Source organism: Bacillus rossius (assembly GCF_032445375.1).
Source record: "Bacillus rossius redtenbacheri isolate Brsri chromosome 9 unlocalized genomic scaffold, Brsri_v3 Brsri_v3_scf9_1, whole genome shotgun sequence".
NCBI lineage: Eukaryota > Metazoa > Arthropoda > Insecta > Phasmatodea > Bacillidae > Bacillus > Bacillus rossius.
Window position 1 is genome coordinate 3,940,312 of NW_026962012.1, and position 27,751 is coordinate 3,968,062.

The 27,751-nt window shown below is 38.8% G+C and overlaps 1 protein-coding gene across 1 annotated transcript in view; it reads right to left on the reverse strand.

Annotated features, from left to right (window-relative positions):
• Window positions 1–27,751, reverse strand: part of LOC134542605 (synaptic vesicle membrane protein VAT-1 homolog) — a 98,040-nt gene that overhangs the window by 47,476 nt on the left and 22,813 nt on the right. The window contains exon 2 of the mRNA XM_063386984.1: window positions 4–85. Coding sequence (XP_063243054.1) covers window positions 4–81 — 78 coding nt within the window. The 5' untranslated portion in view covers window positions 82–85. The remainder of the gene's footprint in view (window positions 1–3; window positions 86–27,751) is intronic.

Below are 27,751 nucleotides of genomic sequence, written 5' to 3' on the forward strand. Positions count from 1 at the left end.
TACCTTGATTTTGTTATAGCTTCCATAGCCCCCGAGTACCACAGATTTCACTTCTCTTGGTGGGTTTATTTCTGAGTCCATGATCCTGAAATCAGAGAAATAGTGTTTTTGTGATATTTAGTTACGTAAAGATGTTGTGGAAACTGTCAAAACATCCAAGAAGAATGGGACGATGACCACCCAGGTTTAATTTCCTGGAGAAAAGCCGAGGGAAAATTGAGAGTGATTGAGAGTGAAAAGGGGAGGGGGCGATGATAGTATTATAAACAACTCTCTCTCGCTCTCTCTCTCCCCCCCCTCCCCAATTAATTATGATATTTCGGTTGCATGTTGAGAATGAAATAGTAAGTTTAAAACCATTTTAGTTGACATGGGTTTTTTAAATACGCATATTCTATTATTTTCTGATTTTTTTACTCTTCACTCCCTACACCTTAATGTTTTACGAAAGTATTCCTGAATCCGCCACCGAATGCGAACGACGCTGCCGTGATCATGTGAATTTTTTCGGGGTACTCCCGTTTCCCTTCACCAGTTCATTCTGCTACTCCATCTGACCGTTTCCAACCCCGCGAATGCCTAGTCGGAGTTGACTGGAGTTCATTCCAGTGAATGGAGAGCACACGCCGTGCTCCTCAGCCAGTGGCCGACTCTCGCTACGTGTCAGGAGTATCGGGACAGCTGACTTAAGGCCACTTTGAGATGAGGCGGCTTGGTTGATTCAACTTAGTTGCCTGGTAGACTCTCAACAAGTTGACTGCCGTGTGAAGACTTTTCGTGGGCTGGTTTCACAACAGGCAACTTTTCTTCCTAACGGGACGTCGGGACGATGTTCAGAACCCGAAGAAGCAGGAGCACTTCATGTGCTTGCTCTCCTGCAAGATGAGAAGCAAATAAAATTGAAGGAAACCCAGGAACGAAGAAAAGTGTGGGTTCATCCGTTGTTACAAAACTTCCCTACAAGCTTCACTACTGTTGTTTTTACCGTTGTATTCCTCAAACCCCAAAACGCGGTACTACTGCTCCACATTGGAACCGACAGGAGGAACCCCCTCCATGACGACCTCGGTGGACTCAACTGGGCGACTGGTGTGAAGGACGAATTCTGAGTAGTGTCTTTTGTGTTGAGTCCCCCAGAGCGGGCGAGTTGATTGCGTGTGAAGGTGCCCGGACGGTTTCCAATCACTGGCTACATCGCCGCACTCCCTTCAACTTGTGGAAACTACTAGTCACTTCGTCTGAAAGGGGCCTTACTGGGAAATTGTGTGGCCCCCCCCCCCCCCCCCGGCCACATTCTTCAGCTTGTCACGCCCGCCTCAATAACTCCACCGACGTCACGCGAGCTCTTTTCTGCAACGCCAAACGCAGGAATCACAAGGCCAGGTTTTTATAAACTACTCCAGAAAAACCAGACGAACAATTTTAAATTAAAAAAACCCGTATTTATAAATCCCGCAAGGATAAAAAAACGCAACGCAAGCATTGGCCAACTTTTAACTCCTTGCGTTTTCGCCTTCCATATTGGAAGTGAAGTGTTCCGAAAACTTTTAAAGACGCAGACGTTATGTGAGTAAAAGCCCACGATGTTTTTATTTTTATTTTTTATTTTGAATTTCATTTTTTAACTTCTTAAACTTTCGCGCAGTGAAATAAATAAAATTTTTGACGATTTCATATGTTTTCATGACAAACATGAATTATTAATTAAAGTCCGACAAAGAAATTTGGTTTTTACTGTTTTGCAATTTCAATTTGTAGGGTTGGTTACGTCTTGCGACTTTCGTACTTTACAAATTACAGTGATTTTATTGCGTTGGTAGCCGACCTCCGTAGCGTAGTCGGATGCACACCGGCTTCCGGTGCGAGGGGTTCTGGGTTCGAGTACCGGGTAAGGCATGGGTGTTAATTTACATTAAGAGATTTGATTGCTACGAAATGATAAAAAAGATTTGAATAAAAGGGCATAATTCTGGTTGTGGGCGAAAGCCGTTAATCACACAAACAATTTAAAAAACTATATTGCGTTGGTTGCTTGTTGCGCCGTTGTGTTCCTTGCGTAGTTTTTAAACCCGACATCAAACTTAATGTGTTTGTAAACAGTACTACGAGTTTAGGAACTTGCATTTGTTCGGAACCTTGGAATAGCTGGAATGGTGGGTTTCTTGGCTCAAGTCTAAACCATTATGGGCGTTTATTGTTTATGCCACTTGGCTAGCGAGGCCTGTAAGAGACAGTGGGATTAAACCAGGGTGGCCATGTCCGCATGATTACATAATAACTGTGTGCATCCTTTTTTTTCCTTTCTTCAGCTAATTGTTGTATCATATTGGTTAGACGCCCAAAACACACTCACTGACTGAAGTGGAGTGTTTGCATTGTGAAAACAGTTTTAAATGACTATATTTTATGGACGTAACTGTGTTTAACGACAGAGATTTTAATTCCTACATACTAACCACCATCAGACGTTACCCAGCACCATTTCCGCAATGTTCTGGGTGGGACAGTATGGCGATGGCGAGGTTAAAAAGTGATTTTAACTACGTCACAGCATGCAGTCTCCTGACAACACTTAACTCCACGGATTCAACAAAAATCGGTGTGGTTGGGGAAAGAATGAGCCCTGGCATTTTCCTGGAGTTAATGCGCGAAACCATTGGAAACCATGGGAAACCGAAGTCAGGATGGCCAGGCCGGGATTAAAACCCAGAATGCGAGTCCAGTGTCTTAAAAATCTTGGCCCGGAGCGGTTGTACAACATTGGAATCAGATCAACGCGAACCAATGGACGCGACGCAAATAAAATATTTTTCTGACCATCAATCACGTTCGACATCCGTGACATCGGCGTGACTAAATTCGCGGACGCGACAGACTTTCAGAACAAAGAGGTCTTTTTTTCTTTCCCTGTTTTAATCGCGTCATGGGTGCGTCGATACTGAAACGAACATCAAGAATTTTAATTCGTAAATACCTTCACGTACAATAATGATTCCCACATAAAAATTCTCAAACATATTCATAAAAACAAACTTTAAAACATTAATGTTATCTAACATTTAACATCCAGTTGTTTATTTGGGTTTCTCGTGCGGTTAAAACAGAATGTTCACAACAATGCGATATTCGCTGTTCTTCCCGATGGATCTATCGCAATATTGTTTTTACAGCATAAGTGAAGAGTAAAGGAAAAGGGACACTACCCGTTATCCAGAGGGAAAAATACGAATGGATATTACGCCCCCCCCCCCCCCCCCAAAAAAAAAAACCTTCACATAGTCTGCCTATTTGTAGATCCACCTAAATTGACTCGAGCGTTGTTCTGATAAAATCATTCACAGCGCGAAGATTTATAAATGCAACAAAATACTCAAACAGCTGAAACATTCAGCAGAACCGGTTCGGAAAGCGACGCCCGCGGCATTCGAACCAGAGACCTTCAACGGGGTCGCACTGCGGAATAGCCCAAGAGCCAATCACCGCGCCCGTTGCCAATGACGCACGCCGATGACGCACGTAGCACAGCTACTTTCCCTGCAGAACCGGGTTTTCAGGTTTGATTCTAATTTTATTATCTCTTCCGAATATTTATGGACTATAACCACGGTACAATTATGCTCTAATATAGGTTGATACAAGAGAAGTTACCGCCATTCACGTGGCTAATTCTTTACATAATTCGAAGCCTGTTACCAACACTTAAAGAGGCATTATAAACGTTAGAAAAATTACGAATACAAAAATAACCCATTTAATAGAGTTATCTATTATCACACCGTAACAAAATCCGATTTCAGGTTCTGGCAGATATTCTTTAGCCACCCTCCTCCCGTCCCAGTCCCCCAAAACATTATAAAATTTTACAAATTCAAGCTTATTTACTATAGATTTCAAAACAGCACATTATTCAAACTAAATACTAAAATTTTTCAAAGACAAGCTCTTTGTCTGTTTATTTTAATTTAATATACGGTTGTTGTAGTTTTATACGGTTGTTATAATTACCGTAATAAAACACGGATTATAGTTTACATTATGTTTTCAAGCGCACTGCAATAGTTAGCATAAACTAACATTTCCCATTGACTGTCCACATCAGTACTCTGTGGTACGGCGGGGATAGTAGGCCCTACACGTGCCTTAAAATTGTAGGATTTGACATGTATTTTTGAAAATCAAATAAATACCTTACGTTAAAAAAAACTTTTTTGGTTCGTCCCTCAAATTTTTTTTTGTTCTATTTTCTTTCGCGCCTCAATAAAAGATGATCAAAAATGTTTACGTCTAAAGATTGCAGGCTTTCGCGGCCATTGTCTGAAGTAGCCTGGCTTCTGGGTTTTAAGGGGAATATATCACCGACGTTTCGGTCGACATAACAGTCGCCATCATCAGGGTAGAGTTACCCAGTTATCAGAGTAGGTGACTCTACCCTGATGATGGCGACTGCAATGTCGACCGAAACGTCGGTGATATATTGCCTTGGACGCGGCTACACAACCCAGAAACCAAGATACATCATGTGACTTGTCTCAAATTGTATAGTTCTGAAAAGCAGTACCAGTGGTACCCATTTCACAACTGTCACTTGCAAAGCATCACATGATGTTTGTTTATGAACACTGACAACCGCATGGAGTTGTTTACATACACAGTGACAGAACAAGAGTTGCAAGATTCTTAGACCTTTGGCACTACTTTTAAGAGCTGTTGAATTCGAGTTAAGTTACAAGACACTGAAAATAAACCCTTCAGTAGGTAATCAATCCTTACAATTTACTAGCAGAACCCGGCAGACGTTGTTCTGCCAGTGTTTATATATTTACCTCTATATAACTAAAATTGATGGTTTGTATGTAATCTAGAATTTATAAAAGTAAATATTTACTTGGGCGGTATTTCCGAAAAAAAATGTTAAAAATCCGAAAATACCTTTATTTTATGCTCTTCAACTTCCTCTTTTCATTAAAATCGGCGGAGATTAGAAATTCCAAATACTTTAGGAGATATCGAATTTTTAAATTTCTTCATATGTAGTTGAGCGGTATTTGCGAAAAAAAATGTTAAAAATCCGAAAAATACCTTTATTATATGCTCTTCAAATTCCTCTTTTCATTAAAAGCGGCGGAGATTAGAAATTCCAAATACTTTAGGAGATATCGAATTTTTAAATTTCAGCACAAAACCAGCGCATTCCTGTGGCGTGCGTGCAATATTGTTTCTTGTTTACGTACGAGTATCTATTTTTTTATTGGATAATGATGTCACGTGATTGTTCGTGATAGGCCAGAATTCAAATGAACTAATACGTGATTATTTAGTTCATTTATTGTTTAAAACGGTGTTTAATTACCGCCTCCAACTTAGGTGAGTTTTTAACGTTTCTAATTTTAAAGTCTTATTTGTTATTTTGATATTGTTGCGCAAGTAATAGGTTTGTTTGACTCGAGGTCTCTCGTGCTCCTCGGGAGTTGAAAGAGTTGGGAGCAAGTTAACCTGAGGGCAAAAAGAGTCGGTAACTTTTAATACACGAAGAAAACGCGATTTGTTGTAAAACAATGATGGCGGAAAATATAGCAGACATCGTGAGAAATTTGTTTGGAAATGGAAGATTCATCTGAAGATGAAGTAGCTATTGATTTACCATATATTGGACTACAAATTATGAGAGAGTTTGATAAAGGTAAAAAAAAATATATAATTATTGCTTTTTGACTTTAAACCGCCTGTGGTATGCATAAGCTAACCTGTACTAGGAAAATATTGCAAATCTTTTGATTGTTAAATAAAGGACGCCGAATAAGTTATATTGTAATGTTTTTCCGCTTCAATGTCGTCATCTATTAAAATATTACCGTCATCACCAAATGTAGATTGATAACATATTGACTCCATCGTCAAAGTCGCGCCAAAACAACCAGCAGACGACTTGCCCTCGCAACTCTTCCTCGAGAGGAGGAGCATCGAGAGCATGACCTGAGTGACCTGAGAGCAACTTGCCCCCGCGAGTAAAACCACCATCCGCCATACTGCTTCCGGAAAAGGGCGCCCCGAGAGTTGACAGGTCAAAAAGAGACCTCGAGTCAAACAAACCTAATAAGTAACAAAAACATTTACGTGAGTTGATATTGTACATCCTTTGTTACGGGTTTGTTAGGTAAGGTCAGTTACATTATAAATAATTTAAAACTAAAGAATAATTAAAATTAATTCACATTATTTTTAATATCACCTTAGTTTGAAAGTATTTATAATGTAACTGACCTGACCTAATCGACCATTTTAGTTTACTGTTCACCCTCTGTCCGGGTTTGTTTGGTCAGGTCAGTTACATTATAAATATTTTAAAACTAAACAGCCATTAAAATTAATTCACAAAATAATTTTTAATGTCGGCTTAGTTTGAAAGTATTAATAATGTAACTGACCTGACCTAATCAACCATTTTATTAATTACGCATTCACGATTCACGTATTCACGAACACACGGCAAAATAACAAAAATGGCGCCGCTCGAATGGTTCCACAGGTCTTGTATTGCAAAATTAAAAAATTCGATATCTCCTAAAGTATTTGGAATTTCTTATCTCCGCCGATTTTAATGAAAAGAGGAAGTTGAAGAGCATATCATAAAGGTATTTTCGGATTTTTAACATTTATTTTCGCAAATACCGCTCAACTACATATGATGAAATTTAAAAATTCGATATCTCCTAAAGTATTTTGAATTTCTTACCTCCGCCACTTTTAACGAAAAGAGGAAGTTGAAGAGCATAAAATAAAGGTATTTTCGGATTTTTAACATTTTTTTTCGGAAATACCGCCCAAGTAAATATTTACCTTTATAAAGCGTTTGAATTGGTACTCCATTTTAAACTCACTCACCAAATTCTAATCACAGTCACAACCACTATTTGTTGTTATTGAGGATTCAGGACAATATACCAATTTGCATGGCGATTGGTTGAACGGTGAAGAAGTTGATGCGCTGCTGCACCATCTAATGGTGAGTTATAGCAAAATGGACAGTATAAAAACCTCCATGAAAAAAAAAAAGAAAAAAAAACTTCTACGTGCAAACTTTCATGGTGATCTGTCAAACGTGTCGGAGTTCATCAACGTCATGTATACCAACATCCATTTTTAATACATAGATTATTAGGAATCTATAGTGGAATTACGTGTTAATTAATTTTAATAACGTTGTGATTAATTGAAGCTTCTTTTCTGGTTAAGTTAAATTAAGGGCCTCGCCTACATACCTTTATTACTTTGTGCAGAGTTAAAAAAAAAAAACCAACGCGATTTTAAAACTGCTTAAGATATTCGAGTTAAGTCTGTTTACAAAAAGCTGAGGGCAAAAAGTAGTTCATAATATTCAGTTTTTATTGCTTCAACGCGTGTTTTCAGTACAACTATTTTTAGACATGAAAAAATTAGATCGAGATTCTTCCACTTAAACTATGCTAGTCGAGGAGACTGCGCGCTAAGAGGCGATAACATGCTAAAGCACCAGCGCGCGTCGCACTAAAACAAATACATCCCTGATCAGGCCGATGGTTAGCCAAATGTTTAATTTCGTTATTCGTATGCTTCGAAATTGATTAAATAAAAAGCTAAGCACGAAGAAAATAGATTGGTTTCGTAGACAAAGCTTCTTTCGTGTAATCGTCAAACCATACCACGGTTAAAAGAAAAAAATTAGATTATAACAGGTTTTTAAAACGGACTAAAAAGTATAAAATAAAATCTAGCCCCATACAGATTTATAACCCCTTTCAGATTCATACACATTGAATAGATCTGCATTAATAGTTCACAAGGAACTAACAATTTTATTAAACTGCAGATGATATGAACTGTAGATTAAGTTTTCTCAACGACAGTTACGCCCTACACTCCTTACTATTATATATTGCATGCCCCAACGTTTTAAATCTTAACTAGTATTTTCATATGTATTAACATTTTTGAGGACAATCTGTATGGGGTTATAAATCTGTATTAGGCTGGGAGAAATTATTTTATACTTTTTTGTCAGTTTTAAAAACGTGGTATATATATATATTTTTTAATTTAAATAATTGTTTTCTGCTTTTCAGTCTAGTGTGTGCATTGTCATCCAGTTCTGAGCTATGTTTAAAGTTTCAAGTCTCTATCTCATTGGAGAAGTTAGTTTAAAATCGATTGCAAAACTTGTACCGAGCAGACAGACAAGACAAGAAAGCGAGTTATAAAAGCGTGGTAAAAATGGGTAATTTTCTCAAAGCACGCCGAATCTTTTCCGTTCTGCAACGTTGTGTTTGCCCACGGTCGCGCAGGCGTTGACCGGTACGAAGCCGGCACAAAGGTTGGCAGCCCTGCCGTTGCACGGCGCGTCGTGTGGAACAAACCGCGGCAAGCTCACCTTGTCTCAGGGCTCGCTGGCAGATGGCAGGTCCTTCCTCCAGCAGCTGCGACCGCCCTGCCGCGACACCTACCGCGTGACTGGAGCAGAAAACATCCGTTCGCGACGTGGACTCGACCGGCCCGGGCAGGGGGTCGTGACCTTGAGACGTGGGCTGAAGGAGAATCACTCCCTCCCACACTTCCCCTCTCGTACTTTCGCCCTGCGCCTTCTCGATCCTTCCACACGTGGTAGTCGCTTGATGGGATTGGGAGGAGTGGGGGGGGGGGGGGGGGATGCTATGGTACGGCTTCGTTTCGAAAATGTAAACGAAAATCTAACAACACAAATACTTACCTGACTAGAAAATTTGGAAAACGTATTTGAAGTTATCTATCAGTACTAATAATAAAACTGTTCGAGGCAAGATTCTGTACATTTGATGACATTATGAAAACATTAATGCAAACGGTTATTTACATTATTGAGAACTAAAAAAAAAAAATATAAATTTTAAAATTTGACTGTTTGTATGTTTGTTCGAGCATTAATCGAAAACTACTAGACGGATTTTGATGGATTTTTTTTTTTTTAATGAAAAGCTCTTAGGCTAGATTAGAAACTCGGCTATGTTTAAATACCGAATTCCACGCTTAAGGTAGTGTAAAAGGGGTAAATATAGTTTTACAATAGTTAATTATATCTCTGAAATTAATCAAGCTTAAAAGATAATGGGTACCAATAATAAACATTCGAAAACTACCCACAAAATGTTTTGTACTTTCAAAATTCAACCCCTAAAGGATGAAAAAGGGGTAGGTATATTATACAAATTAATAATTGTATCTCAGAAATTAATCAAACGTAATGAATGATTTTGATTACCAAAAATAAACATACGAAAAACTTATAACAACAATTTTTATATTTTGTGAAATTCAAAACTCTAAGATGTGAAATCAGGGCACATGTGTTTTAAAAATTAATAATTATATCTCCGAAATTAATTAAATGTAATGAATGATTTTGGGTACTACCAAAAATGACCCTACAAAAACTTACAATTTTTTTTTGTATTATCGAAATTCAACCCCATAAGTAATTAATAAGAACTAATTTTTTTAAGATTAATAATTATAACTCCTTATTAAATTAAGTGTATTTTATGATTTTGGGTACCAATAAAGACCATACAAAAACTTCCACTCACAATTATTGTATTTTCGAAAGTCAACTTCTAAGGCATGAAGAATGGGTAAGTATTGTTACGATTTCCCTGCGGGTTCGTAAAGGATAGCCCAATTAAAGATTTTTTATCACACACACAGTTTTATTTATTTCCACTACTTATGTCACTTACAATTAATCTTCTAAGATAGCAAATAATTAACTACACTTAAAAGAAAGGTCAATTCCCCAGTCACTCGTTTCACACACCTCGCTGGGCCGCACTTCCGGCGCAACTCTCGCCGCAGCACCCCTCGTGGGTCCCCGCCGCGGGACTCCGTCGCCGCACTCCGCCGCCGCCGTCACACCCTTCGCCGAGATCCCACACGACGACTCGCTCGCAACTTCACTCGGGACTCCGCCGCGTCTGCGACTTATCGCCCGGAAACTCCCGACTCCACTGAACTCACTCACTCCCTGCCCTGGAACCTTCGTCCAAGGACTTCGCCACTCTGCCGCACCTGCGGCACTATCGCCCGGAAACTCCACCGCGGGAGAACTCCCCACTCTCTCCATTTATTCTCTCGCAGCTACTTGTTCGCAAAGCATTTTTTCCCGGCTCTTCTTCGTCTCTTCTTGGTTACTCGTGCCCTCTTGGTTCTTCTGTGTCTCACCTGGACTGCACTTAGTTTCTTCTTGTACCCTCTTCATGACTCCTTGTGTTCTCATTTTCTCTTCTCGGTCTTTCTTCCCCTGTTCTTGGTCTTTATTCACCTCTTCTTGGTCTTCCTGAGTCTCTTCTTGGTCTTTCTTCGTTTCTTCTTTGCACTTCTCTATCTCTTATTGACTCTCTTCTCGGCTTTTCTTCAGCTCTTCTGTGCATTTTGCTCTCTCTCTTTGGTAAATGTCCTCTTCGCTGTGTTCTTTGCTGTTCTCTTCGCTGTTCTCTTCACTGTTCTCTTGACTGTTTTCCTCTTCGCTGGTCTTCTCTTCGCTGGTCTTCTCTTCTCTGGTCTTCTCTTCGCTCGTCTTCTCTTCGCTGTTCTTCGCTTTGCTGTTCTTGCCCTGGCTGTTCTAATCTCCTTGGATAATGTCCTCTTCGCTGTGTTCTTCGCTGTTCTCTTCGCTGTTCTCTTGACTGTTTTCCTCTTCGCTGGTCTTCTCTTCGCTGGTCTTCTCTTCGCTGGTCTTCTCTTCGCTGGTCTTCTCTTCGCTGGTCTTCTCTTCGCTGTTATTCTCTTCTTGGCTGGTCTTCTCTTCGCTGGTCTTCATTTCGATGTTGTTCTCTTCGCTGTTCTTCTCCTGGCCGGTCTTCTGTTCACTGTTATTCTCTTCGCTGTTTTTATCTTGGTTATTCTTATCTTGGCTGTTCTTCTCTTCTAGGCTTATCTTCACTTCGGTCTTCATTTCATTCTTAATTTCTTCCTGGCCATTCTTCATTTAATCCTGATCCTTCTTCATTTCCTCTAGGCTATTATTTGACCTGCTCTTCGTTTCTTCATGATGGTCCTTACTCTCATTATTTTCACTATTCACTTCTTTCGCAGAGTTCTTCATACTGGTTCTCCATGCCCTCATGTCATTCACCATTTCTTCCAGGAGAACCCTTATCTTCCTGATATCTTCTACATTTAACTCACCAGCAGCCATCTCTTTCTAAAGCATTTACTAATTAAACAACCTAAATATATTTTTTTCTAATACTGTTCTTAATTTTAAATGACCTAGCCGAAACTTCTAACTAAACTAACAATAACTATATTACATTCAAAACTAACACTGACTACAGTATACTCAAACTAACTATAGAAATTTCAAATTAACTAAAGTTTTAAACACTAATTATATTCTCGTAAACTAAATTCTATTTCTTAACTATTCTTATAATAAAACTGAATCCTAAATCTATTAATTAGGGCTATCCCACTTCTGACACCAAAATGTTACGATTTCCCTGCGGGTTCGTAAAGGATAGCCCAATTAAAGATTTTTTATCACACACACAGTTTTATTTATTTCCACTACTTATGTCACTTACAATTAATCTTCTAAGATAGAAAATAATTAACTACACTTAAAAGAAAGGTCAATTCCCCAGTCACTCGTTTCACACACCTCGCTGGGCCGCACTTCCGGTGCAACTCTCGCCGCAGCACCCCTCGTGGGTCTCCGCCGCGGGACTCCATCGCCGCACTCCGCCGCCGCTGTCACACCCTTCGCCGAGATCCCACACGACGACTCGCTCGCCACTTCACTCGGGACTCCGCCGCGCCTGCGACTTATCGCCCGGAAACTCCCGACTCCACTGAACTCACTCACTCCCTGCCCTGGAACCTTCGTCCAAGGACTTCGCCACTCTGCCGCACCTGCGGCACTATCGCCCGGAAACTCCACCGCGGGAGAACTCCCCACTCAGACTCTCTGCCCTGGAACATTCGTCCAAGGACTTCGCCACTCTGCCGCACCCGCGGCACTATCGCCCGGAAACTCCACCGCGGGAGAACTCCCCACTGAACTGAACTCGAAGGTCGGCCCAACCTCCTTATATAGCCATTGGGTTCCCGTCCAGAACAATCGGGCATCTCTCCGAGATATCGCGCGACCTTCGCCGTCGAAATGCCCAGAAACGCGTCGTGAGTCCAAGAAGGACGCGGCGGCTGCTCAAAGATCGCCGATAAACGCAACAAGTATCGGGTTCCCACAAAACGCGCCGATAAACATGTCTGAGTCCTTTTATTCCGCAGTGCGGCCTCCTTAAGTAACTCGATCTGAGGCAGGTGCGCGCTGCGACGGTCAGGATGTTGCGAGATAGTATGACACGAGATACCAGGGGGAGGATGCGGGTGGAAGGGGGCGCAGATAGGCCGAACGAGCACGGCGACGCCAAGCACTGCAGCCAAGCGCGATCGTAACAGTATATTTTTTTAAGATTAATAATTTTATCTACTAATTTAATTAAATGTAACAAATAATATTGGATACCAATACTAAACACACGAAAACTACTAACAAATTTTTTTATATTTTGCAAAATTCCACTTAGGGTGTGAAAAAGTTGTATATTTTTAAGATTATATTTTATACCTCACAACTTAATTAAGCGTAATAAATTATTTTGGTTACAATAATAAATACACACAAAACTACTTACCATAATGGGAGTACGTCGTTTGCCCTACAGGCGTTTGCCCTAAACGCATTTTCGAAGCATATTCTCGCATTCCTCATTCCATACAGGCGTTTGCCCTAAAAGTGTTTGCCCTAAAGGCGTTTGTCCTAAAGTTGTTTGCCCTACAGGCGTTTGCCCTACAGGCGTTTGTCCTACAGGCGTTTACCCTAAAGGCGTTTGCACAAAATGTTTGATAATCACATTCGGACCAAGCTCCGGCATTTGCCCTAAAGGCGTTTGCCCTAAAAGAAGTTTTTCGACAGTCGTTTGCCCTACAGGCGTTTGCCCTAAAAGTTTGCGAATTTTCAATAATCCGAAAATGAATGCTTGCTGGCGTTTGCCCTACAGTCATTTGCCCTAAAGGCATTTGCCCTAAAGTCGTTTGCCCTACAGGCGTTTGTCCTACGAACCTTTTCGAAGATAGATGTCCTTACGTGTGTCGGCCCTGTTGACAAATGTTGGAACCATTCTCCAAATGAGTACAAAGTACAAAATTCACAAATTAGATGGCAGCACATACAGTTGGCTTTCCCAACGTTGAAGTCTAAGAATGCAGCTGGTAATTGAACCTTACAACAGATGTTGTGCCAATCTCAGTGACTGGATTGTATTTTTTAAATCATTTTTTAACATAGAGGTTGATGATGTAATATTTTCCATGGTGGGTGGTGGGGGGGGGGGTTAACTAGCAAACGAATTGACTTAATTTAATATTGCTGCTATATATAAAAACAAGCGTTAGCAAAAGGAGCTTACAAAATTTTATTATCCTTGCCTGCTGAAATTTTCACTTAAAGTCGTCCTATAAACGATGACCCTAAAATAATTTAAGGCAGAGGATTAAACATATGCATTTATAAAATCATTTTCGGTGTTAAAAAGTTACTGTTAAAATAGCCTCCGAGACCTTCATGCATATTTTCAATTTTTATATAACATGTGCCCAACTGGATCTGTCGTTTTATTAATATGTTTGTAGAATGCGGTGAAAATACTTCCATCGAGAGTGTGCATATTTTGCTAATTCGCTCAGACCATCTATAGCTTAACCCCTAATAAGTGTTATGGGAACAAGTGAAGTATAATAAAAGACTGATTTTATGTGTGACAGCCAATGAAATGTACAACTTTTCAAAATGCATTTAATCATATCATCCATATTGCCACAATATTTGAATGAATGTCATAAGTATGAGTGTAAACTAGGAACGATTTTGATATGTCGTGGACTGAACAATAATTCATTACGTAAAAGTATAATACACAAAGAAAGATCATTAAATATAACTCTGTTTCAGATGCTAATGAATCAGCAAAAAAAGTGCAATTTTAGTTAATATATTTTCAAAACAATTCAGTTTCAAAATTGCTATGATCTTGTTTTTAAAACACTGAATCAACTTATCTAATTTTTTTTGCAAGTGAAGCTTAGAAAATAAACATTTAAAAAAAAATTCACCGAATTACATAATTTTCTAAATAAACAGTTGCAATTTTATTTAGTTAATTACATATTTGTCACATGCCCACAAACAGTCTTACGACTTTAACAGTGGGCACGATATATATACATATTGTTACGATTTGCCTCGGGGGTTCGTAAGGATAGCCCAATTAATAGATTTTATTCCACACACACAGATTTATTTATTACCACTACTTGTCACTTACAAATAATCTTCTAAATTGGCAGATAATTAATTACACGTAAAGAAATGTCAATTCCCCAGTCACTCGTTTCACACACCTTGCTGGGCCGCACTTCCGGCGCAACTCTCGCCACAGCTCCCCTCGTGGGTCTCCGCCGTGGGACTCCGTCGCCGCACTCCGCCGCCGCCGTCACACCCTTCGCCGAGATCCCACACGACGACTCGCTCGCAACTTCATTCGGGACTCCGCCGCGTCTGCGTCTCTATCGCCCGGAAACTCCCGACTCCACTGATCTCACTCACTCCCTGCCCTGGAACCTTCGTCCAAGGACTTCGCCCGGAAACTCCCGACTCCACTGATCTCACTCACTCCCTGCCCTGGAACCTTCGTCCAAGGACTTCGCCACTCTGCCGCACCCGCGGCACTATCGCCCGGAAACTCCGCCGCGGGAGAACTCCCCACTCAACCCCTTACTGACTCGAAGGTCGGCCCAACCTCCTTAAATAGCCCTTGGGTTCCCGTCCAGAACAATCGGGCATGTCTCCGAGATATCGCGCGACCTTCGTCGTCGAAATGCCCAGAAACGCGTCGTGAGTCCTCGAAGGACGCGGCGGCTGCTCAAAGAACGCCGATAAACTCAACAAGCATCGGGTTCCCACAAAACACACCGATAAACATGTCTGAGTCCCTCCATTCCGCAGTGCGGCCTCCCTTAAGTAACTCGATCTGAGGCAGGTGCGCGCCGCGACAGTCAGGATGTCGCGTGATAGTATGACACGAGATACCAGGGAGAGGATGCGGGTGGAAGGGGGCGCAGACAGGCCGAACAAGCGCGGCGACGCCAAGCACTGCAGCCAAGCGCGATCGTAACAATATATATATATATATATATATATATATATATATATATATATATATACACACACACACACACACACACACAGTATTTGGTTAAATGTACGCAATAGGTTTATCCAACCCGACTTGCTTGCCTTGGTCGGCAAATATGTTGGCTGTTTTCTCTGTTAGAACTCTGGGTATCGTGTGTATGGAGTAATGAATTCTTTCTTCACTTCTGCTAATGAAATTTATATACCCACTTTTATACCCATGGGTATAATAGAATATAAAGCAGAAATTGGGCGTCGTGCAGGGTGGCTTACAGGACAGCAAAACATAACAAAAACTGTTAGCATAACAATCATGTATCAAAAATAGTATTAGTTGTGCACGCGCAGTTCATCTCCACAAATTAAGTTTGTACGTGAATATATTTTTTTCTCATGAGATCGTTTTTAGGTAGATTTCGCAGAGCGACTTACAGAAAATTTTACGATATTTTCTCCGATCTAGGTCCTATGAATTTCAGAATTTCTAATTGAGGTAAATATGAATGTCTAATGTATTGTTGGATTGGATTTATATCCCATAAATATTGTTGAGCCAACAATTAATTTGCAATTTATTGTTACATTGGATATTTTAGAAATATTCACAAGATTTTACATAGTTATTAAACTTCTGGAATTTTTCAGAAAGTTTTTTTTTTATATTGTTAGGCCGCACGGCGAAATCTACCTTTCCGACTGGCTGCCATCGAGGATTTTTCATTTATAATTATGGGATATATGATTTCACACTATTATGCACACATACGCTTCATATCTAAAACAATCTTGTTCAAACGAAAGGTTTTTAATTTTTTAATAAGACATTTTTTTTGTGACAGATATCTCAAAGAAAACAAAACCAGTAATTCGGCAGAATTCTATACGAGCCTCGTTGCCAAATTTAATGGACGCAAAATAATAAATTACCTACACACAGACACAGCGAGGCTCTTTTCAGCGTAAATGTTACATGGCAGGACAAGATTCAAGAAAGGTTTAGCTTGTGAGAAGAGTTCTTTCAAAAAAATTTCAGGTAGGAGCCCTGGTTCAATAATCAAGAAAGTCATTCGTAAAAAGATACGGCACAACTCGGCGTAAACTGGCTTGCCAAGAAGATAGTCGGTTGAAACTAAAACGGCGTGAACTCCAATCGACTAAACCAAATGTTGACTATGGATCCTCATCAGGGCAAGTTACTGATGTGCAAGGGTGTGATTTCCTGAAAATGAACTATTAAGTAAGTGTGAACATTACATCGCGTCACTGCAAGTCACTTTGGAAGAAGGAAGGAATATTGTGGAACAAACAAATATGCATACAATCCCGCAAGGAAAGTAGTTCTGTGTGCGGTGGGCTAAAGTCAAGTTATTATTATTATTATTGAGAAATATCATTCCGTATCTTCATTATTTTATTTTGGGAATATAAGTGGAATCCACTATGGAAATATGGGAAATATTATGGATATATTTAAATATATATTATATTACGGATGTAGCCTATTTTAAGAATCGTGCCAACCAATGACTATTATCGGCCAACTCTTATAACTGAACGTCAAATTGATCTAACACAAACATTACAAACTAAATGCCAATTATGTAAAACCCAGAACAAAACGAACTGGAATACTTCTTCATTGTGTACTTCAGCTGTATGTTGTGTATACGTTACAGAATAAAATAGTATGAACAATATGTAGGAGTTTAACCGCATTATTACTATTATGCTAATTAAGAAAATGTTTAACAGCTAGTATTCGCATTATTTACCTATATGCTCGTAATATTTTAAGTAATCATAGCGTAATGCGCGTCTGACAGCTGAAATTGAAATAAGCAAAGCCCCGGAAAAAAAGTTGAACCTTTTTCCAGCGATATTTTTGTTAAATCGCCAATACTGTTTTTTATTATACGATTTTTTTTTTGGTCGAAGACCTTACATCACCTAATGTTCCGAAATATTTTACAGAAAAAATATTCGATAACATTGAACTTAGCGCAGGGAACAATCTGTTGGTGAATCTAGGAAGTTCATACCACATGAATTCCCACCAAACCTCGATATAGGCTTACAAAAGTGCCATCTAGCAACGGTTTTGTAAACTTTGCATTTAGAGGGAAAACATTTATTTAGGTACTGCCACCTGCGGAGGAAATATAAACTACAAGAACACTGTTTGAATCGATACATAATTGAAAAAACCTACATTACCCAAAATAACCTAAACTTCGTTTACCCTAAAGTCATTTGCCCTACAGGCGTTTGCCCTAAAGGCATTTGCCCTACAGGCGTTTGCCCTACAGGCATTTGCCCTAAAGGCGTTTGCACAAAATGTTTGATAATCCCATTCGGACCAAGCTCCGGCAATTGCCCTAAAGGCGTTTGCCCTAAAATAAGTTTTTCGACTGTCGTTTGCCCTACAGGCATTTGCCCTACAGGCGTCTGCCCTAAAAGTTGGTGTGGTTTCGTTAATCCAAAACATAAGTGCTTGCCGGCGTTTGCCCTACAGTCGTTTGTACTAAACGGCATTTGCCCTAAAGTCGTTTGCCCTACAGGCATTTGCCCTAAAGTCGTTTGCACTACAGGCATTTGCCCTACGTTTAGGGCAAACGCCTGTAGGGCAAACGATGTGTACCCACCATAATTATGTGTGAAAAGAGTAAGTATGATTTTAAGATTAATAATTATATCTCTAAATTTAATAAAGAGTAGTAAGTGATATTGTGTACCAATAATAAACATACAACTACTAACCACAATTTTTATATTTTACGAAATTCAAACCGGAATAAATGGAAAAAAAAGGTAAGTATATTTTGATTAAAAATCATATCTCCGAATTAATTTATTAAGCAAGGTAAAATATCTTCTCTACCAATAATAAACATACGAAAACTACCAACTACAAATTTACAATGTTGCTATATCCCAGCCATAATGTGTTTAAAAGGGTGACTATGGTTTTAAGATAAATTATTTAAACTTTGAATTTAATCAAACACAATAAAAATAATTGGGTACTAATAACACACATACGAAATTTAAGGCATGTTTCTTTAAACAAAAAAAAAAAAGGAACACTTCCAATTCAATTGGAACTATAAGCTTTGAATATATATACTGTATAGAAGTCGCGAGTGGATAGGATTTACTCTACGTTTTTCAGAAGCTTATGATGAGCAGCTTGGGAACTTCACCGCTGCAGTGCGCTGCCGTAACGCCCTGTATCGTCTTAGTTGTTATTTACACGTTAGAGCGCAGCGCTGTCGCCCGCTGTCATTCCCCGCTCCCCTCATCAATCATTCACTGCAGCTCAACGTCGTTCAACGGGAGGGGGAAGGGGTGTTTGAAGAGTTCGTGACTTGTCCGCTAGGGACCACCACAAGTCGATGCCCTAGAGATGGTGGCGATTGCGGCGGTGAATTAACCAACTACCTCAAAACCGTATTAGAAATTTTAACCTGGGCTGGCGACTTCTATACAGTATATATATTCAAAGCTATAAGTGAGATACTAAAAAAAAAAAAACCTGCATATAAAGTTATGTTTAGCTTATTTTTTGCTTTTATAACAATGCATCTTTTAATGGTGTGACAATGGGATAAGTTTTCATTTAAAAAAAAAATCTTACCTCTGAAACTAATTAAGTTTTACGTAAATTAAATAGTAAAAATAATAAACTAAAAACTATCATTTTACTTAATTGCAAGATTCATCCCCTAAGGATGTAAAGGGGTAACGTTAGGAGTAAAGAAAAAATGCTTATTTCCGAATTTACTAGATCTAAGGGATGTAAATTAAGAATGAACGATGTATAGAGTTACGAATTGTATTTTTTTTTTCGAATTTCGTCTTTTAAAGGCGGGAAAAGGGAGTAAGTGTTTTATCATAAAAATGTCATGGCTCCATAACAAATAAAGCTGGGTGTATTAAACTCAGCATAAAGAACGTAAATAATTAATTATTTTGAGTTCCTTCACATTTGTTTTCGATATTCGATCCTAAAGCCAGTGAAACGGGGGGCACGTTAGTTTTTACATATGTAAATCATATATCCAAGCCAATTAAGATGAACATAAAGGTAACAATTATGATTTAATATTAGTTTTAAACTTTTTCATTTTTTATATTCGACGTAAAAGGAGTGAAAACGTAGTTGATTTTTTTAAATTGAAAAAGTCGTACCTCTGAAGCTAATCAAGCGGGATGTAAGTTATGTGATACGTATTGTTACGAACTGGGAAGCAGAGCCGTGAAGCGTGCCACATACATACCTGAGCGGGCCCTGCGGTAGTCTGGCCCGGGGCGTCTCACATGGCCACTGACGTCATGCGCGCATTAGCGAGGCTAGACCTCTCCACCCCTACCCGCTTCATCCACACCTTCCTTCCTCGGCGCTGTTATCTATCGCTGAGCGGTCTTGGGAATTCCGCGAGCCGCCGCGCGGAGTGGCGTGAATAGACACCGCATTTCAGGATTTTTCGGGAGTAGGGTCGGCCCTGGGATGACGCGACAAATCGCAGTCGCTCCCGTCCATTTTGTAAAGACAACTCACTAGTATTTAAGGGGCGACGCCGGCCTCCGCGGTAGTGCCGCGACAGTTCCGAGCGAGTTCCGAAAGTTCGTCGTCGCAGGTTTCTTTCCACCTCATCACAGTACCCGCCGGGGGGGGGGGGGGGGGTGTTAGGGGGGGACTGCCAAAAAAACCGGAATCGTAATGTCGCGCATCGTGCACTTGTAGCACCAGTTTCCGCCGCCGCCGCTAGGGAGCTGTTGTAGCTGAGTCAGTCTGCTGAGTGGCGTCGCCCGAAAACGACGAGCGTGGTTTCTCTGTGCGTGTCTTTATGCACTCGTGACGTGGAAAAACAAATTGGTTGTCTGTAAAGTCGGTTTACGGACGATAGTTTAACGTGACAACGTCATAACAAAACATTGATGAAATGATTGCATACTTTTATGAATAAAATTGAATCATTTTTATTGAATTATCACTATTTTGTATGGATACTAAGAAGGAGTGAAATGAAATCTACAATTTAATTGATAAATTTACTTTTATTTGCACTCATTAATTCAAATATGTTTATTACTTTAACGAAGAGATTATTTTAACTATAACTTTTATACATGTTTGCTATTTAAATTCTTCCAATCTGTGTTATTCTGTTAAGCTTAGGACGATGATAGGAAAAGTAGGAAACGAATGGGAGTGTTTCAAGTTTAATGTGCCTCGAAAAAGTCAAATCGATGGTTGTTCCAATCGATTGGAAGAAAGATAGATGCGGCGCAAGCGTACAATGAGCGTAACGGGACACAGCGTAACGGGACAATGTGCGTTACGGGACACTTTTTCGTGCGTGCAGCCGGCGTTCATCGATTTATTAGACATTGTCACGTCAAAATTGGCTGATTCTCACGAACAACGTGGGGCCGTGAAGTTTCCGCTATGTTCTGGCCGAGAAAAAAAAATATCGTGTCACGAGTGCACTAATGACACGCACGCAGAACTGCCGAAGAAACCATACACGTCGATTTCGGGTGACGCCACTTGGCAGACTGACTCAAGAGAGGACCTACAACAGCTCCCTAGCGGCGGAAACTGGTGTTACAAGTACAAGACGCGCAACATTATGATTCCAGTTATTTTTGGGTCCCTCCCCCCCCCCCCCCCCCCCCCCACGTAGTTAGACAGTGCAGACGCGTTAAATGTAGCTACATAAATATCCAAATATTAAATTATCGCTCATTAAACTACACTGGTCAAAATAATTAGGGGATCAGACAAAAAAAAATTTAGAGGTTTACTACTAGATCCTTGCTGTTATTTTTTTGACGTGATAACGTCTTATAAATGATGAACGCCGGCTGCACGCACGAAAAATTGTCACGTTCCTCCTGAGCCGAGCGTGCAAGAACCGGCCAACAGATGCGAGAAAATCATATATAATATCAAGGCGGGCTTTTTAACTGATTGTGCGTGATTATATTTAAGCAAATTATTTAAATTAAATTTGCAAAAAAAAAAACTGTAAATGATATTTGAAAATTAAAAAAGTACGCAATTTTTCATCAATGTTTTGTTATGACGTTATCACGTACAATTATCGTCCGTAAACCGACTTTACAGACAACACACTTCCCCCCCCCCCCCCCCCCAATTAGATGAGATCTCGACGATCATCAGGTTCCTCGATGAATCGCGACCCATCGGAGAACAGAACAGATCCTTATTAGGCGGGCCCCATCCGCGATTTTCCTCGAACCAGTTCCTACGGGCTGTGAGACGCTTCGTTGTTAGTGAGACCAGGGCCGGAACTAGGAGATTCGTTAGGGGGGGCAAAGCTTAATTGCCGCCCCCTCCTTACCAACATTATAAAATACCCTTTTTCGTTAGAAGCGGTGGTTGAAATGATACCATTCACTTATACATAATTGAGAACCTTTATTTATCAAGTACTCTAATTGGAAAACTAATACAATTACATTTTTTATTATAATGAAATAGACTGTTATCAAACTATTGTTTATTGTTTGCACAACAGTGAAAATTAATGTCTTGCCAATAAGTTTATTAAGTACTAAAATTATATAAGGGACATGTGATTATGAATTAAGTATAATATTTTATTGATAACCATACAAAGAAATTCAATTCAAAATTTAATTTTTCGAGCATGATTAGCTGAAAATGTGTTAATAATATCATCAAAATTGATCAAAGCAGCTCGTTTGTGTTCAATAGATATAATACTTAGAGATTTGTTAATCTCTGCTGGTACATCGTGCTTCTCAAATAGCTTTTAATAAGTTTAAGTTTACTAAAACTTCTTTCACCTGACGCAATTGTAACTGGAAGGGTGAGAAACATTCTCAGAGCAGCAGTAATGTTAGAATGTGCCTCCTCCAGTTTATTTTTGTATATAAGGCTCAACATTGTTGATGCTGTAGCATCTTTTAATTCTTAGTCTACTTTTAATGCATGGTGCTTAAAACTTTCAATTTCAAATACGAATTCTTCTTTGTTAAGATCGGCACTGTGTTTCCTAATTCTGCTGTTTTGAATTTAAATCTTCTACTTCCATTTTATGAATTTGAACACCACATAAAAATCCAAACTTTTTGTTAATGTTCTCCAAAGCCTTAAACCTGTTACTCAGTTCCATAATTAATCTGTCAATGACTTCCAACATTACTTGATGTAAGTGTTTTTGACATACGCCATTGCTAAGCACTTTTTCTGTAGAAGAAAACTAAAAAATAAAATAAATAAATAAATAAGTAAAAATAACCAAAAGACAAAAAGCACAAATTAAGCAAAAAATTGCTGTTGTCAACAGGATATAAACACCAAAACATATTCCGTAACAGGAATATGGCCAACAAACAAATAAAAACAAAGAAAAATGTACCAAGAGAACGAAAAAACCCCACAAATGATGACGAAACAAAAATATTGAACCCAAAAAAATTCAGCACAATGGTTGAAACGAGACAAAAACACGACAAAACGAAAAGACGAAACAAACACAATAGTATTTCCAAAACAGAAACAAGTGACGTTTCGGGAACTGCTATCTGCTCCCGTCCTCAGGCAGAGACGCACATGGTACGAAAACACAGGTGCGACTGAGTAGGGGCTGGAAAAATGAGGGTATTTATCAGAGAAAGGGCTACATCTTGCTCAGCCAAGTGATCACCCGCACAACGGGTCCTTGAGATGCCAGCTCTCATCGCAGTGGTTTTACTCACTCCAGACCACGAATTATGTTAATTCTTGTTTCTTAGAGTGAAGTAACGCATTTGAAGTACGAATATATTTTCAAATTATGCATAATCAAGTTAAATAGAATTTCTTAATTTCTTGGCTAACTTATTGGTTGCGATATGTACACTTTCAAAACTTTTTTTAATGACTAGTTTCATTTTGTTTTAGTGAACCACTTTTCATATTTTGCCGCCCCCTGATATTTGCCGCCCGGGGCACATGCCCCCCATGCCCCCCCCTTAGTTCCGGCCCTGAGTGAGACACACACCACGGGCCTACGTGCTAACGGCCACTTGCTTCAAGACGAGGACAGTTTGCGTCCTGTTGCTGTTCGCAAGGCACGTTGCAGTAGCGTCCCATTCTTCCTCGTGTTCCGACGGGCTGTCAGTAGACGCTGCTTGTAACTAACTCGAACTGCTGCAGAAAACACGTATTTTATTATTCCCTAAATGTGTACGTCTAATCACGTAAATTTTTTTGTCCAATCCCCTAATTAGTGTACTACATATAGCTAACACTTCCTCAAAAATTAACTCTGTTATTTTTACACAATGACGAGTTTATTTTACCGCTGCGTACGGCTGCGCTGGCCAGGAATCTGCGTCCTTTCTCGTACGAGACCAAAAATGGCGGGCGTTCATACCCACTCTTTACAGTGTTTTAACCCCACCACTTGTAAAGAAGGTTTACTTCAATTGAAAAAAAAAAAAACACCTTAATCTTATTGAGATAATTCAACATTTAATTTTTGAAGTTATACTTGTTTAGGCGCGTTATGAAAAACATTATGAGAGTGAAATTTTAAGATGCGCGCGCATCACTGTAACACAAAATTAACAGGTTGAAGCTGCCCGCTAAAACGCTCATTAAGTCTCGAAAAAAAGCTACCAACAAAATAGAAATAGAACCTCTATTAGTCGCGCATGTTGGCACGCTCGTCGCCTCTGATCACTGTTTTCATATTTATAATATTTATCCACATGTTTCTAGTTTCTACATAGTGCGAATTATATATTTGCTAATAAATTATATTCAGTAGTGATTTAAATTGAATATTTTGATTAATATTATTTACTATTCGTAAATATTAGTAAAAAGAATTGTACTTATAGGCCTATACTTTTTCAAGTGCTCCAATATAATTGAGGTTAACTATCCGTATCTATTATTTATTGATATAAATTAAAATATTATTATTTAATATAATTAATACTAAATATTATTAAATTAATAATGTTAAATATTTATTATTGGTTATTTAATATTTACAAAATAAAGAAATAAATTTTATAAAACATTTTAAAAAAATTTGTGATAAAAATTAAAATCGAACATCAAATTAAAATATTAAATTTAATATTTATTATTGTATTGAATAAATAATAAATATTTATAAAAATTAATGAACAAATTTAATAAAAACTTTTTGATAAAAATGAATAAACTTAAATTATTTTTTTATTTATTATTAAATTTATTTATGTAGTATCATATCCGAGGGAAGTTACTGCGCAGAAGAAGAACAAAGACAACACAAATCGAATAGGTGGATGAGAATGAGTTTAACTTTATGTGTATGCAGAATAGATGGAACACGTCCATGTCATGTAGAATATACGAGAGCTGTTTTTTCTTCAAAACCTTCGATGGGCTATAAAAAAAATAAAGACACGTTTACATAACTTAATAATTTTATTATCATTGAAAGATTTGAGCAATGGGAGTGCATGACTTTATGTAAGCTTTTGGACATAGCAATGGCAATGGCGTATGTCCAAAAGCTTGCATCAAGTTAATTTTACTACCAAAATGTACAGCGGGGTTATATATATGTTATATATATTTATTATTCTCTAAATTTTATTTATTTAATTTTAAAATTTAAACTGAACTTTATTGACTGTGTTGACTATCTTTTTCCAGCCCTTTTATTATTTTATTGTAATTAATTATTTGCATGCAATTAAAAACTATTTTTTAATGATGCCAAAGAAGTATAACTTCTCACGCGCGTACTAAAGTACACACACCCATTTTTTTAAATTTCATCGCGAAATTCTTTTACTGAACATGGCGTCGAATATATGGATGCTAACAATTTCTTGTCTCTCTACAGTATGACGAACGCTGCGCTCTCTCTCATTATTAACTAAAGGTTGTCAAAATTGTAATGCCGTGATTCTAACGCATTTTTAAGTTCTAATTATTTATTTTTATGATATAAATCATATCATAAAGTATTTAAGGATAGTTGCACTGTTATAAAGTTTTTTTTTAATACCTATGCACGGTGTCAATTAAGCGATGTTCACGAAAGCAATATATGCGTATGAATCACGCGAGATTTCTGTGGCTTCCGCGCATTGCAGTACCGTACAGTGGCGGATCCAGGATTTTGGTTTGGGAGGGGCTTGACCCAGCTGAGGCTAGGCTTTACCAAGGCAAACACTAAAACAATAGTGGACCCAGATGTTTTTGGAGGGGGCTTGATCCCCCTTAGCCCCCCCTCTGGATCCGCTACTGGTACCGTGATTACACATTTATGTTTCAAGCGACTTCTGTTTCATTCACGAAACACTCCTGCCAAATGCCGTATACGGAGAGTTGAGCTGTTACACGTGGCTGTGTCATGGCCACGGCCATGGTGTAAAGAAGAGGAGGTGAAACCGTCCGGCCGCCCAAACTCGTCCTCCACTGCGCACTACGTCACCTCGGTCGCACCGCCCGGTCCACACGCAGCGCGCTTACGGGAATACCACGCACAGACAGTTCATTTACAATCGTTTGAATAGTAAGAGTTACCACGAAGCGTCAAAATACTTTGCTATGTGCATTGTATAGCATGCATTTAGAACATCCAGTTTAAATAAATATATTAGTATCAAAACACGGGGTTTATATTAAGTTAATAATAAAATTAACGAAGAAATATTTTTCAACTGTTTCATAACTTCTAAATGTTGACTGAGTCTTGTATTTATCTAGATACCGCAATGGCCATGAATGTCAGCACTGTCGAATATATATATATTTTTTTTTACATAAAACGACACAGAATGTTAATGGGAATTGAAATGAATACACTTCCGAAAATATTTATTATGAATATTAATAAAATAGAGATCATAAACATCCAGTGTAGTATATAATAGGGGCTCCGGGGACAGGATGCAGGTAGTGGTGCCGGTGCCGGTGTCCGCCATATTGGATTGTGACGTCTCGGCGGCCATCTTGGATGAGCGTAACGGGACACAGTGTAACGGGACACAACTTAACGGGACAAGTAGATCACATAGACCATCTTGGACCGCCATTTTGGATGACGTCATTTTGTTTTCTCGAACATTCCAGCGTTGTGTTTTCCGCCAATTTTAATTATGACGTCACCATCGCAAATTTTGTTATGGCCGCCATCTTTAACTTTTTTTTATTATCCGATTTTAATGAAAAAAAATTAAAATTTATAAAAAATAATTAAATAATAAAATTTTAATAAAAAATATTTTAAAAGATGTACTTTTACGACACGGAGTTCGGAGTCCTCGGTTCGAACCCAGTGAGGGCAAAAAAATAAAAATGACGACCGATCCTTCCCCCGTGGTGGCTGCTGGCAGACTGACCCCCACCACTTTTACCAATAGCATATATATCGTCAGGTAACATGATGTCATGTCCGCCATCTTGTCTTCGATGCTGGAAGCCATCATCATTGTATCGTCGGCGAGAGTGCGCTGATGCCATGTAGGTTTAATTCTTATCCGCTAGAGTGCAGTAATCATTTATTATTATTGCTATGACACCCGCCATCTTGAAATTTGGACGCCATCTTGAAAATCCGTAATTATTTAGCTAGAAATTCGGGAAAAGTTCCAAAATTCATTAAATAAATCACTCATTAATTTACATATTGATTCAATCCGCTCCTGTCCTCGGTTCGATACCCGATCGATGCAATAATGTTTAATTTCATGTAAAAAATAATAATTTACTTTAAACCATGTTCAACATTCTTAAAGAGACTTTAAATCCTCTACTAGCATCACCCCATCAGACATCAAGACCACCATATTGGAAATGCGTAATTTTAATGCTAGAGATTCGGGAAAAAGTTCAAAATTCATTAAATAAATTTGTAATCTATATACTGATTGATTAGATCGACTTAGCTCCTTGGTTCGATCCCTGGCCGATACAAAACAACTTTAATATTTTAAAAAAGTACCACTAAAGTGTCAGGTTTGAGAAAATAAAAAACACCGCATGTTCTTTTAAAAAAAACTTTTATTACATAAATTATACACTACCACATGTACAAAAAACACACAGACAAATTACCAAAGTTTCGTGGATCTCTCGATTCAAACAGTCTTCTTACTATACAGACTAAGTCCTTTACATGACTTTAAATGTCTATTCAGTTTATCAGGTCGACATATTGGTACACCACAATTTTCACACAAAGACGAATTATCAACTTCATTAAAGGTCACTGATATATTTCGTGTCGTTGTGCACTTTGAATATTTGCTAATGTTTTGTTACAAAATATACAACTTGATTTCGATGAATGTACAGCCAGTCTATCACAATTCCTGAGGTGCCGTTTTAATCTTCCATAGAGTAGAAACGTGCTCAAACATCTGGTGCACTGATATTTAATGCGTTCAGAGTTATTACTACAATTGTGTATTACATAATCCCGTAATTTCAAGTTTTTGATCTTC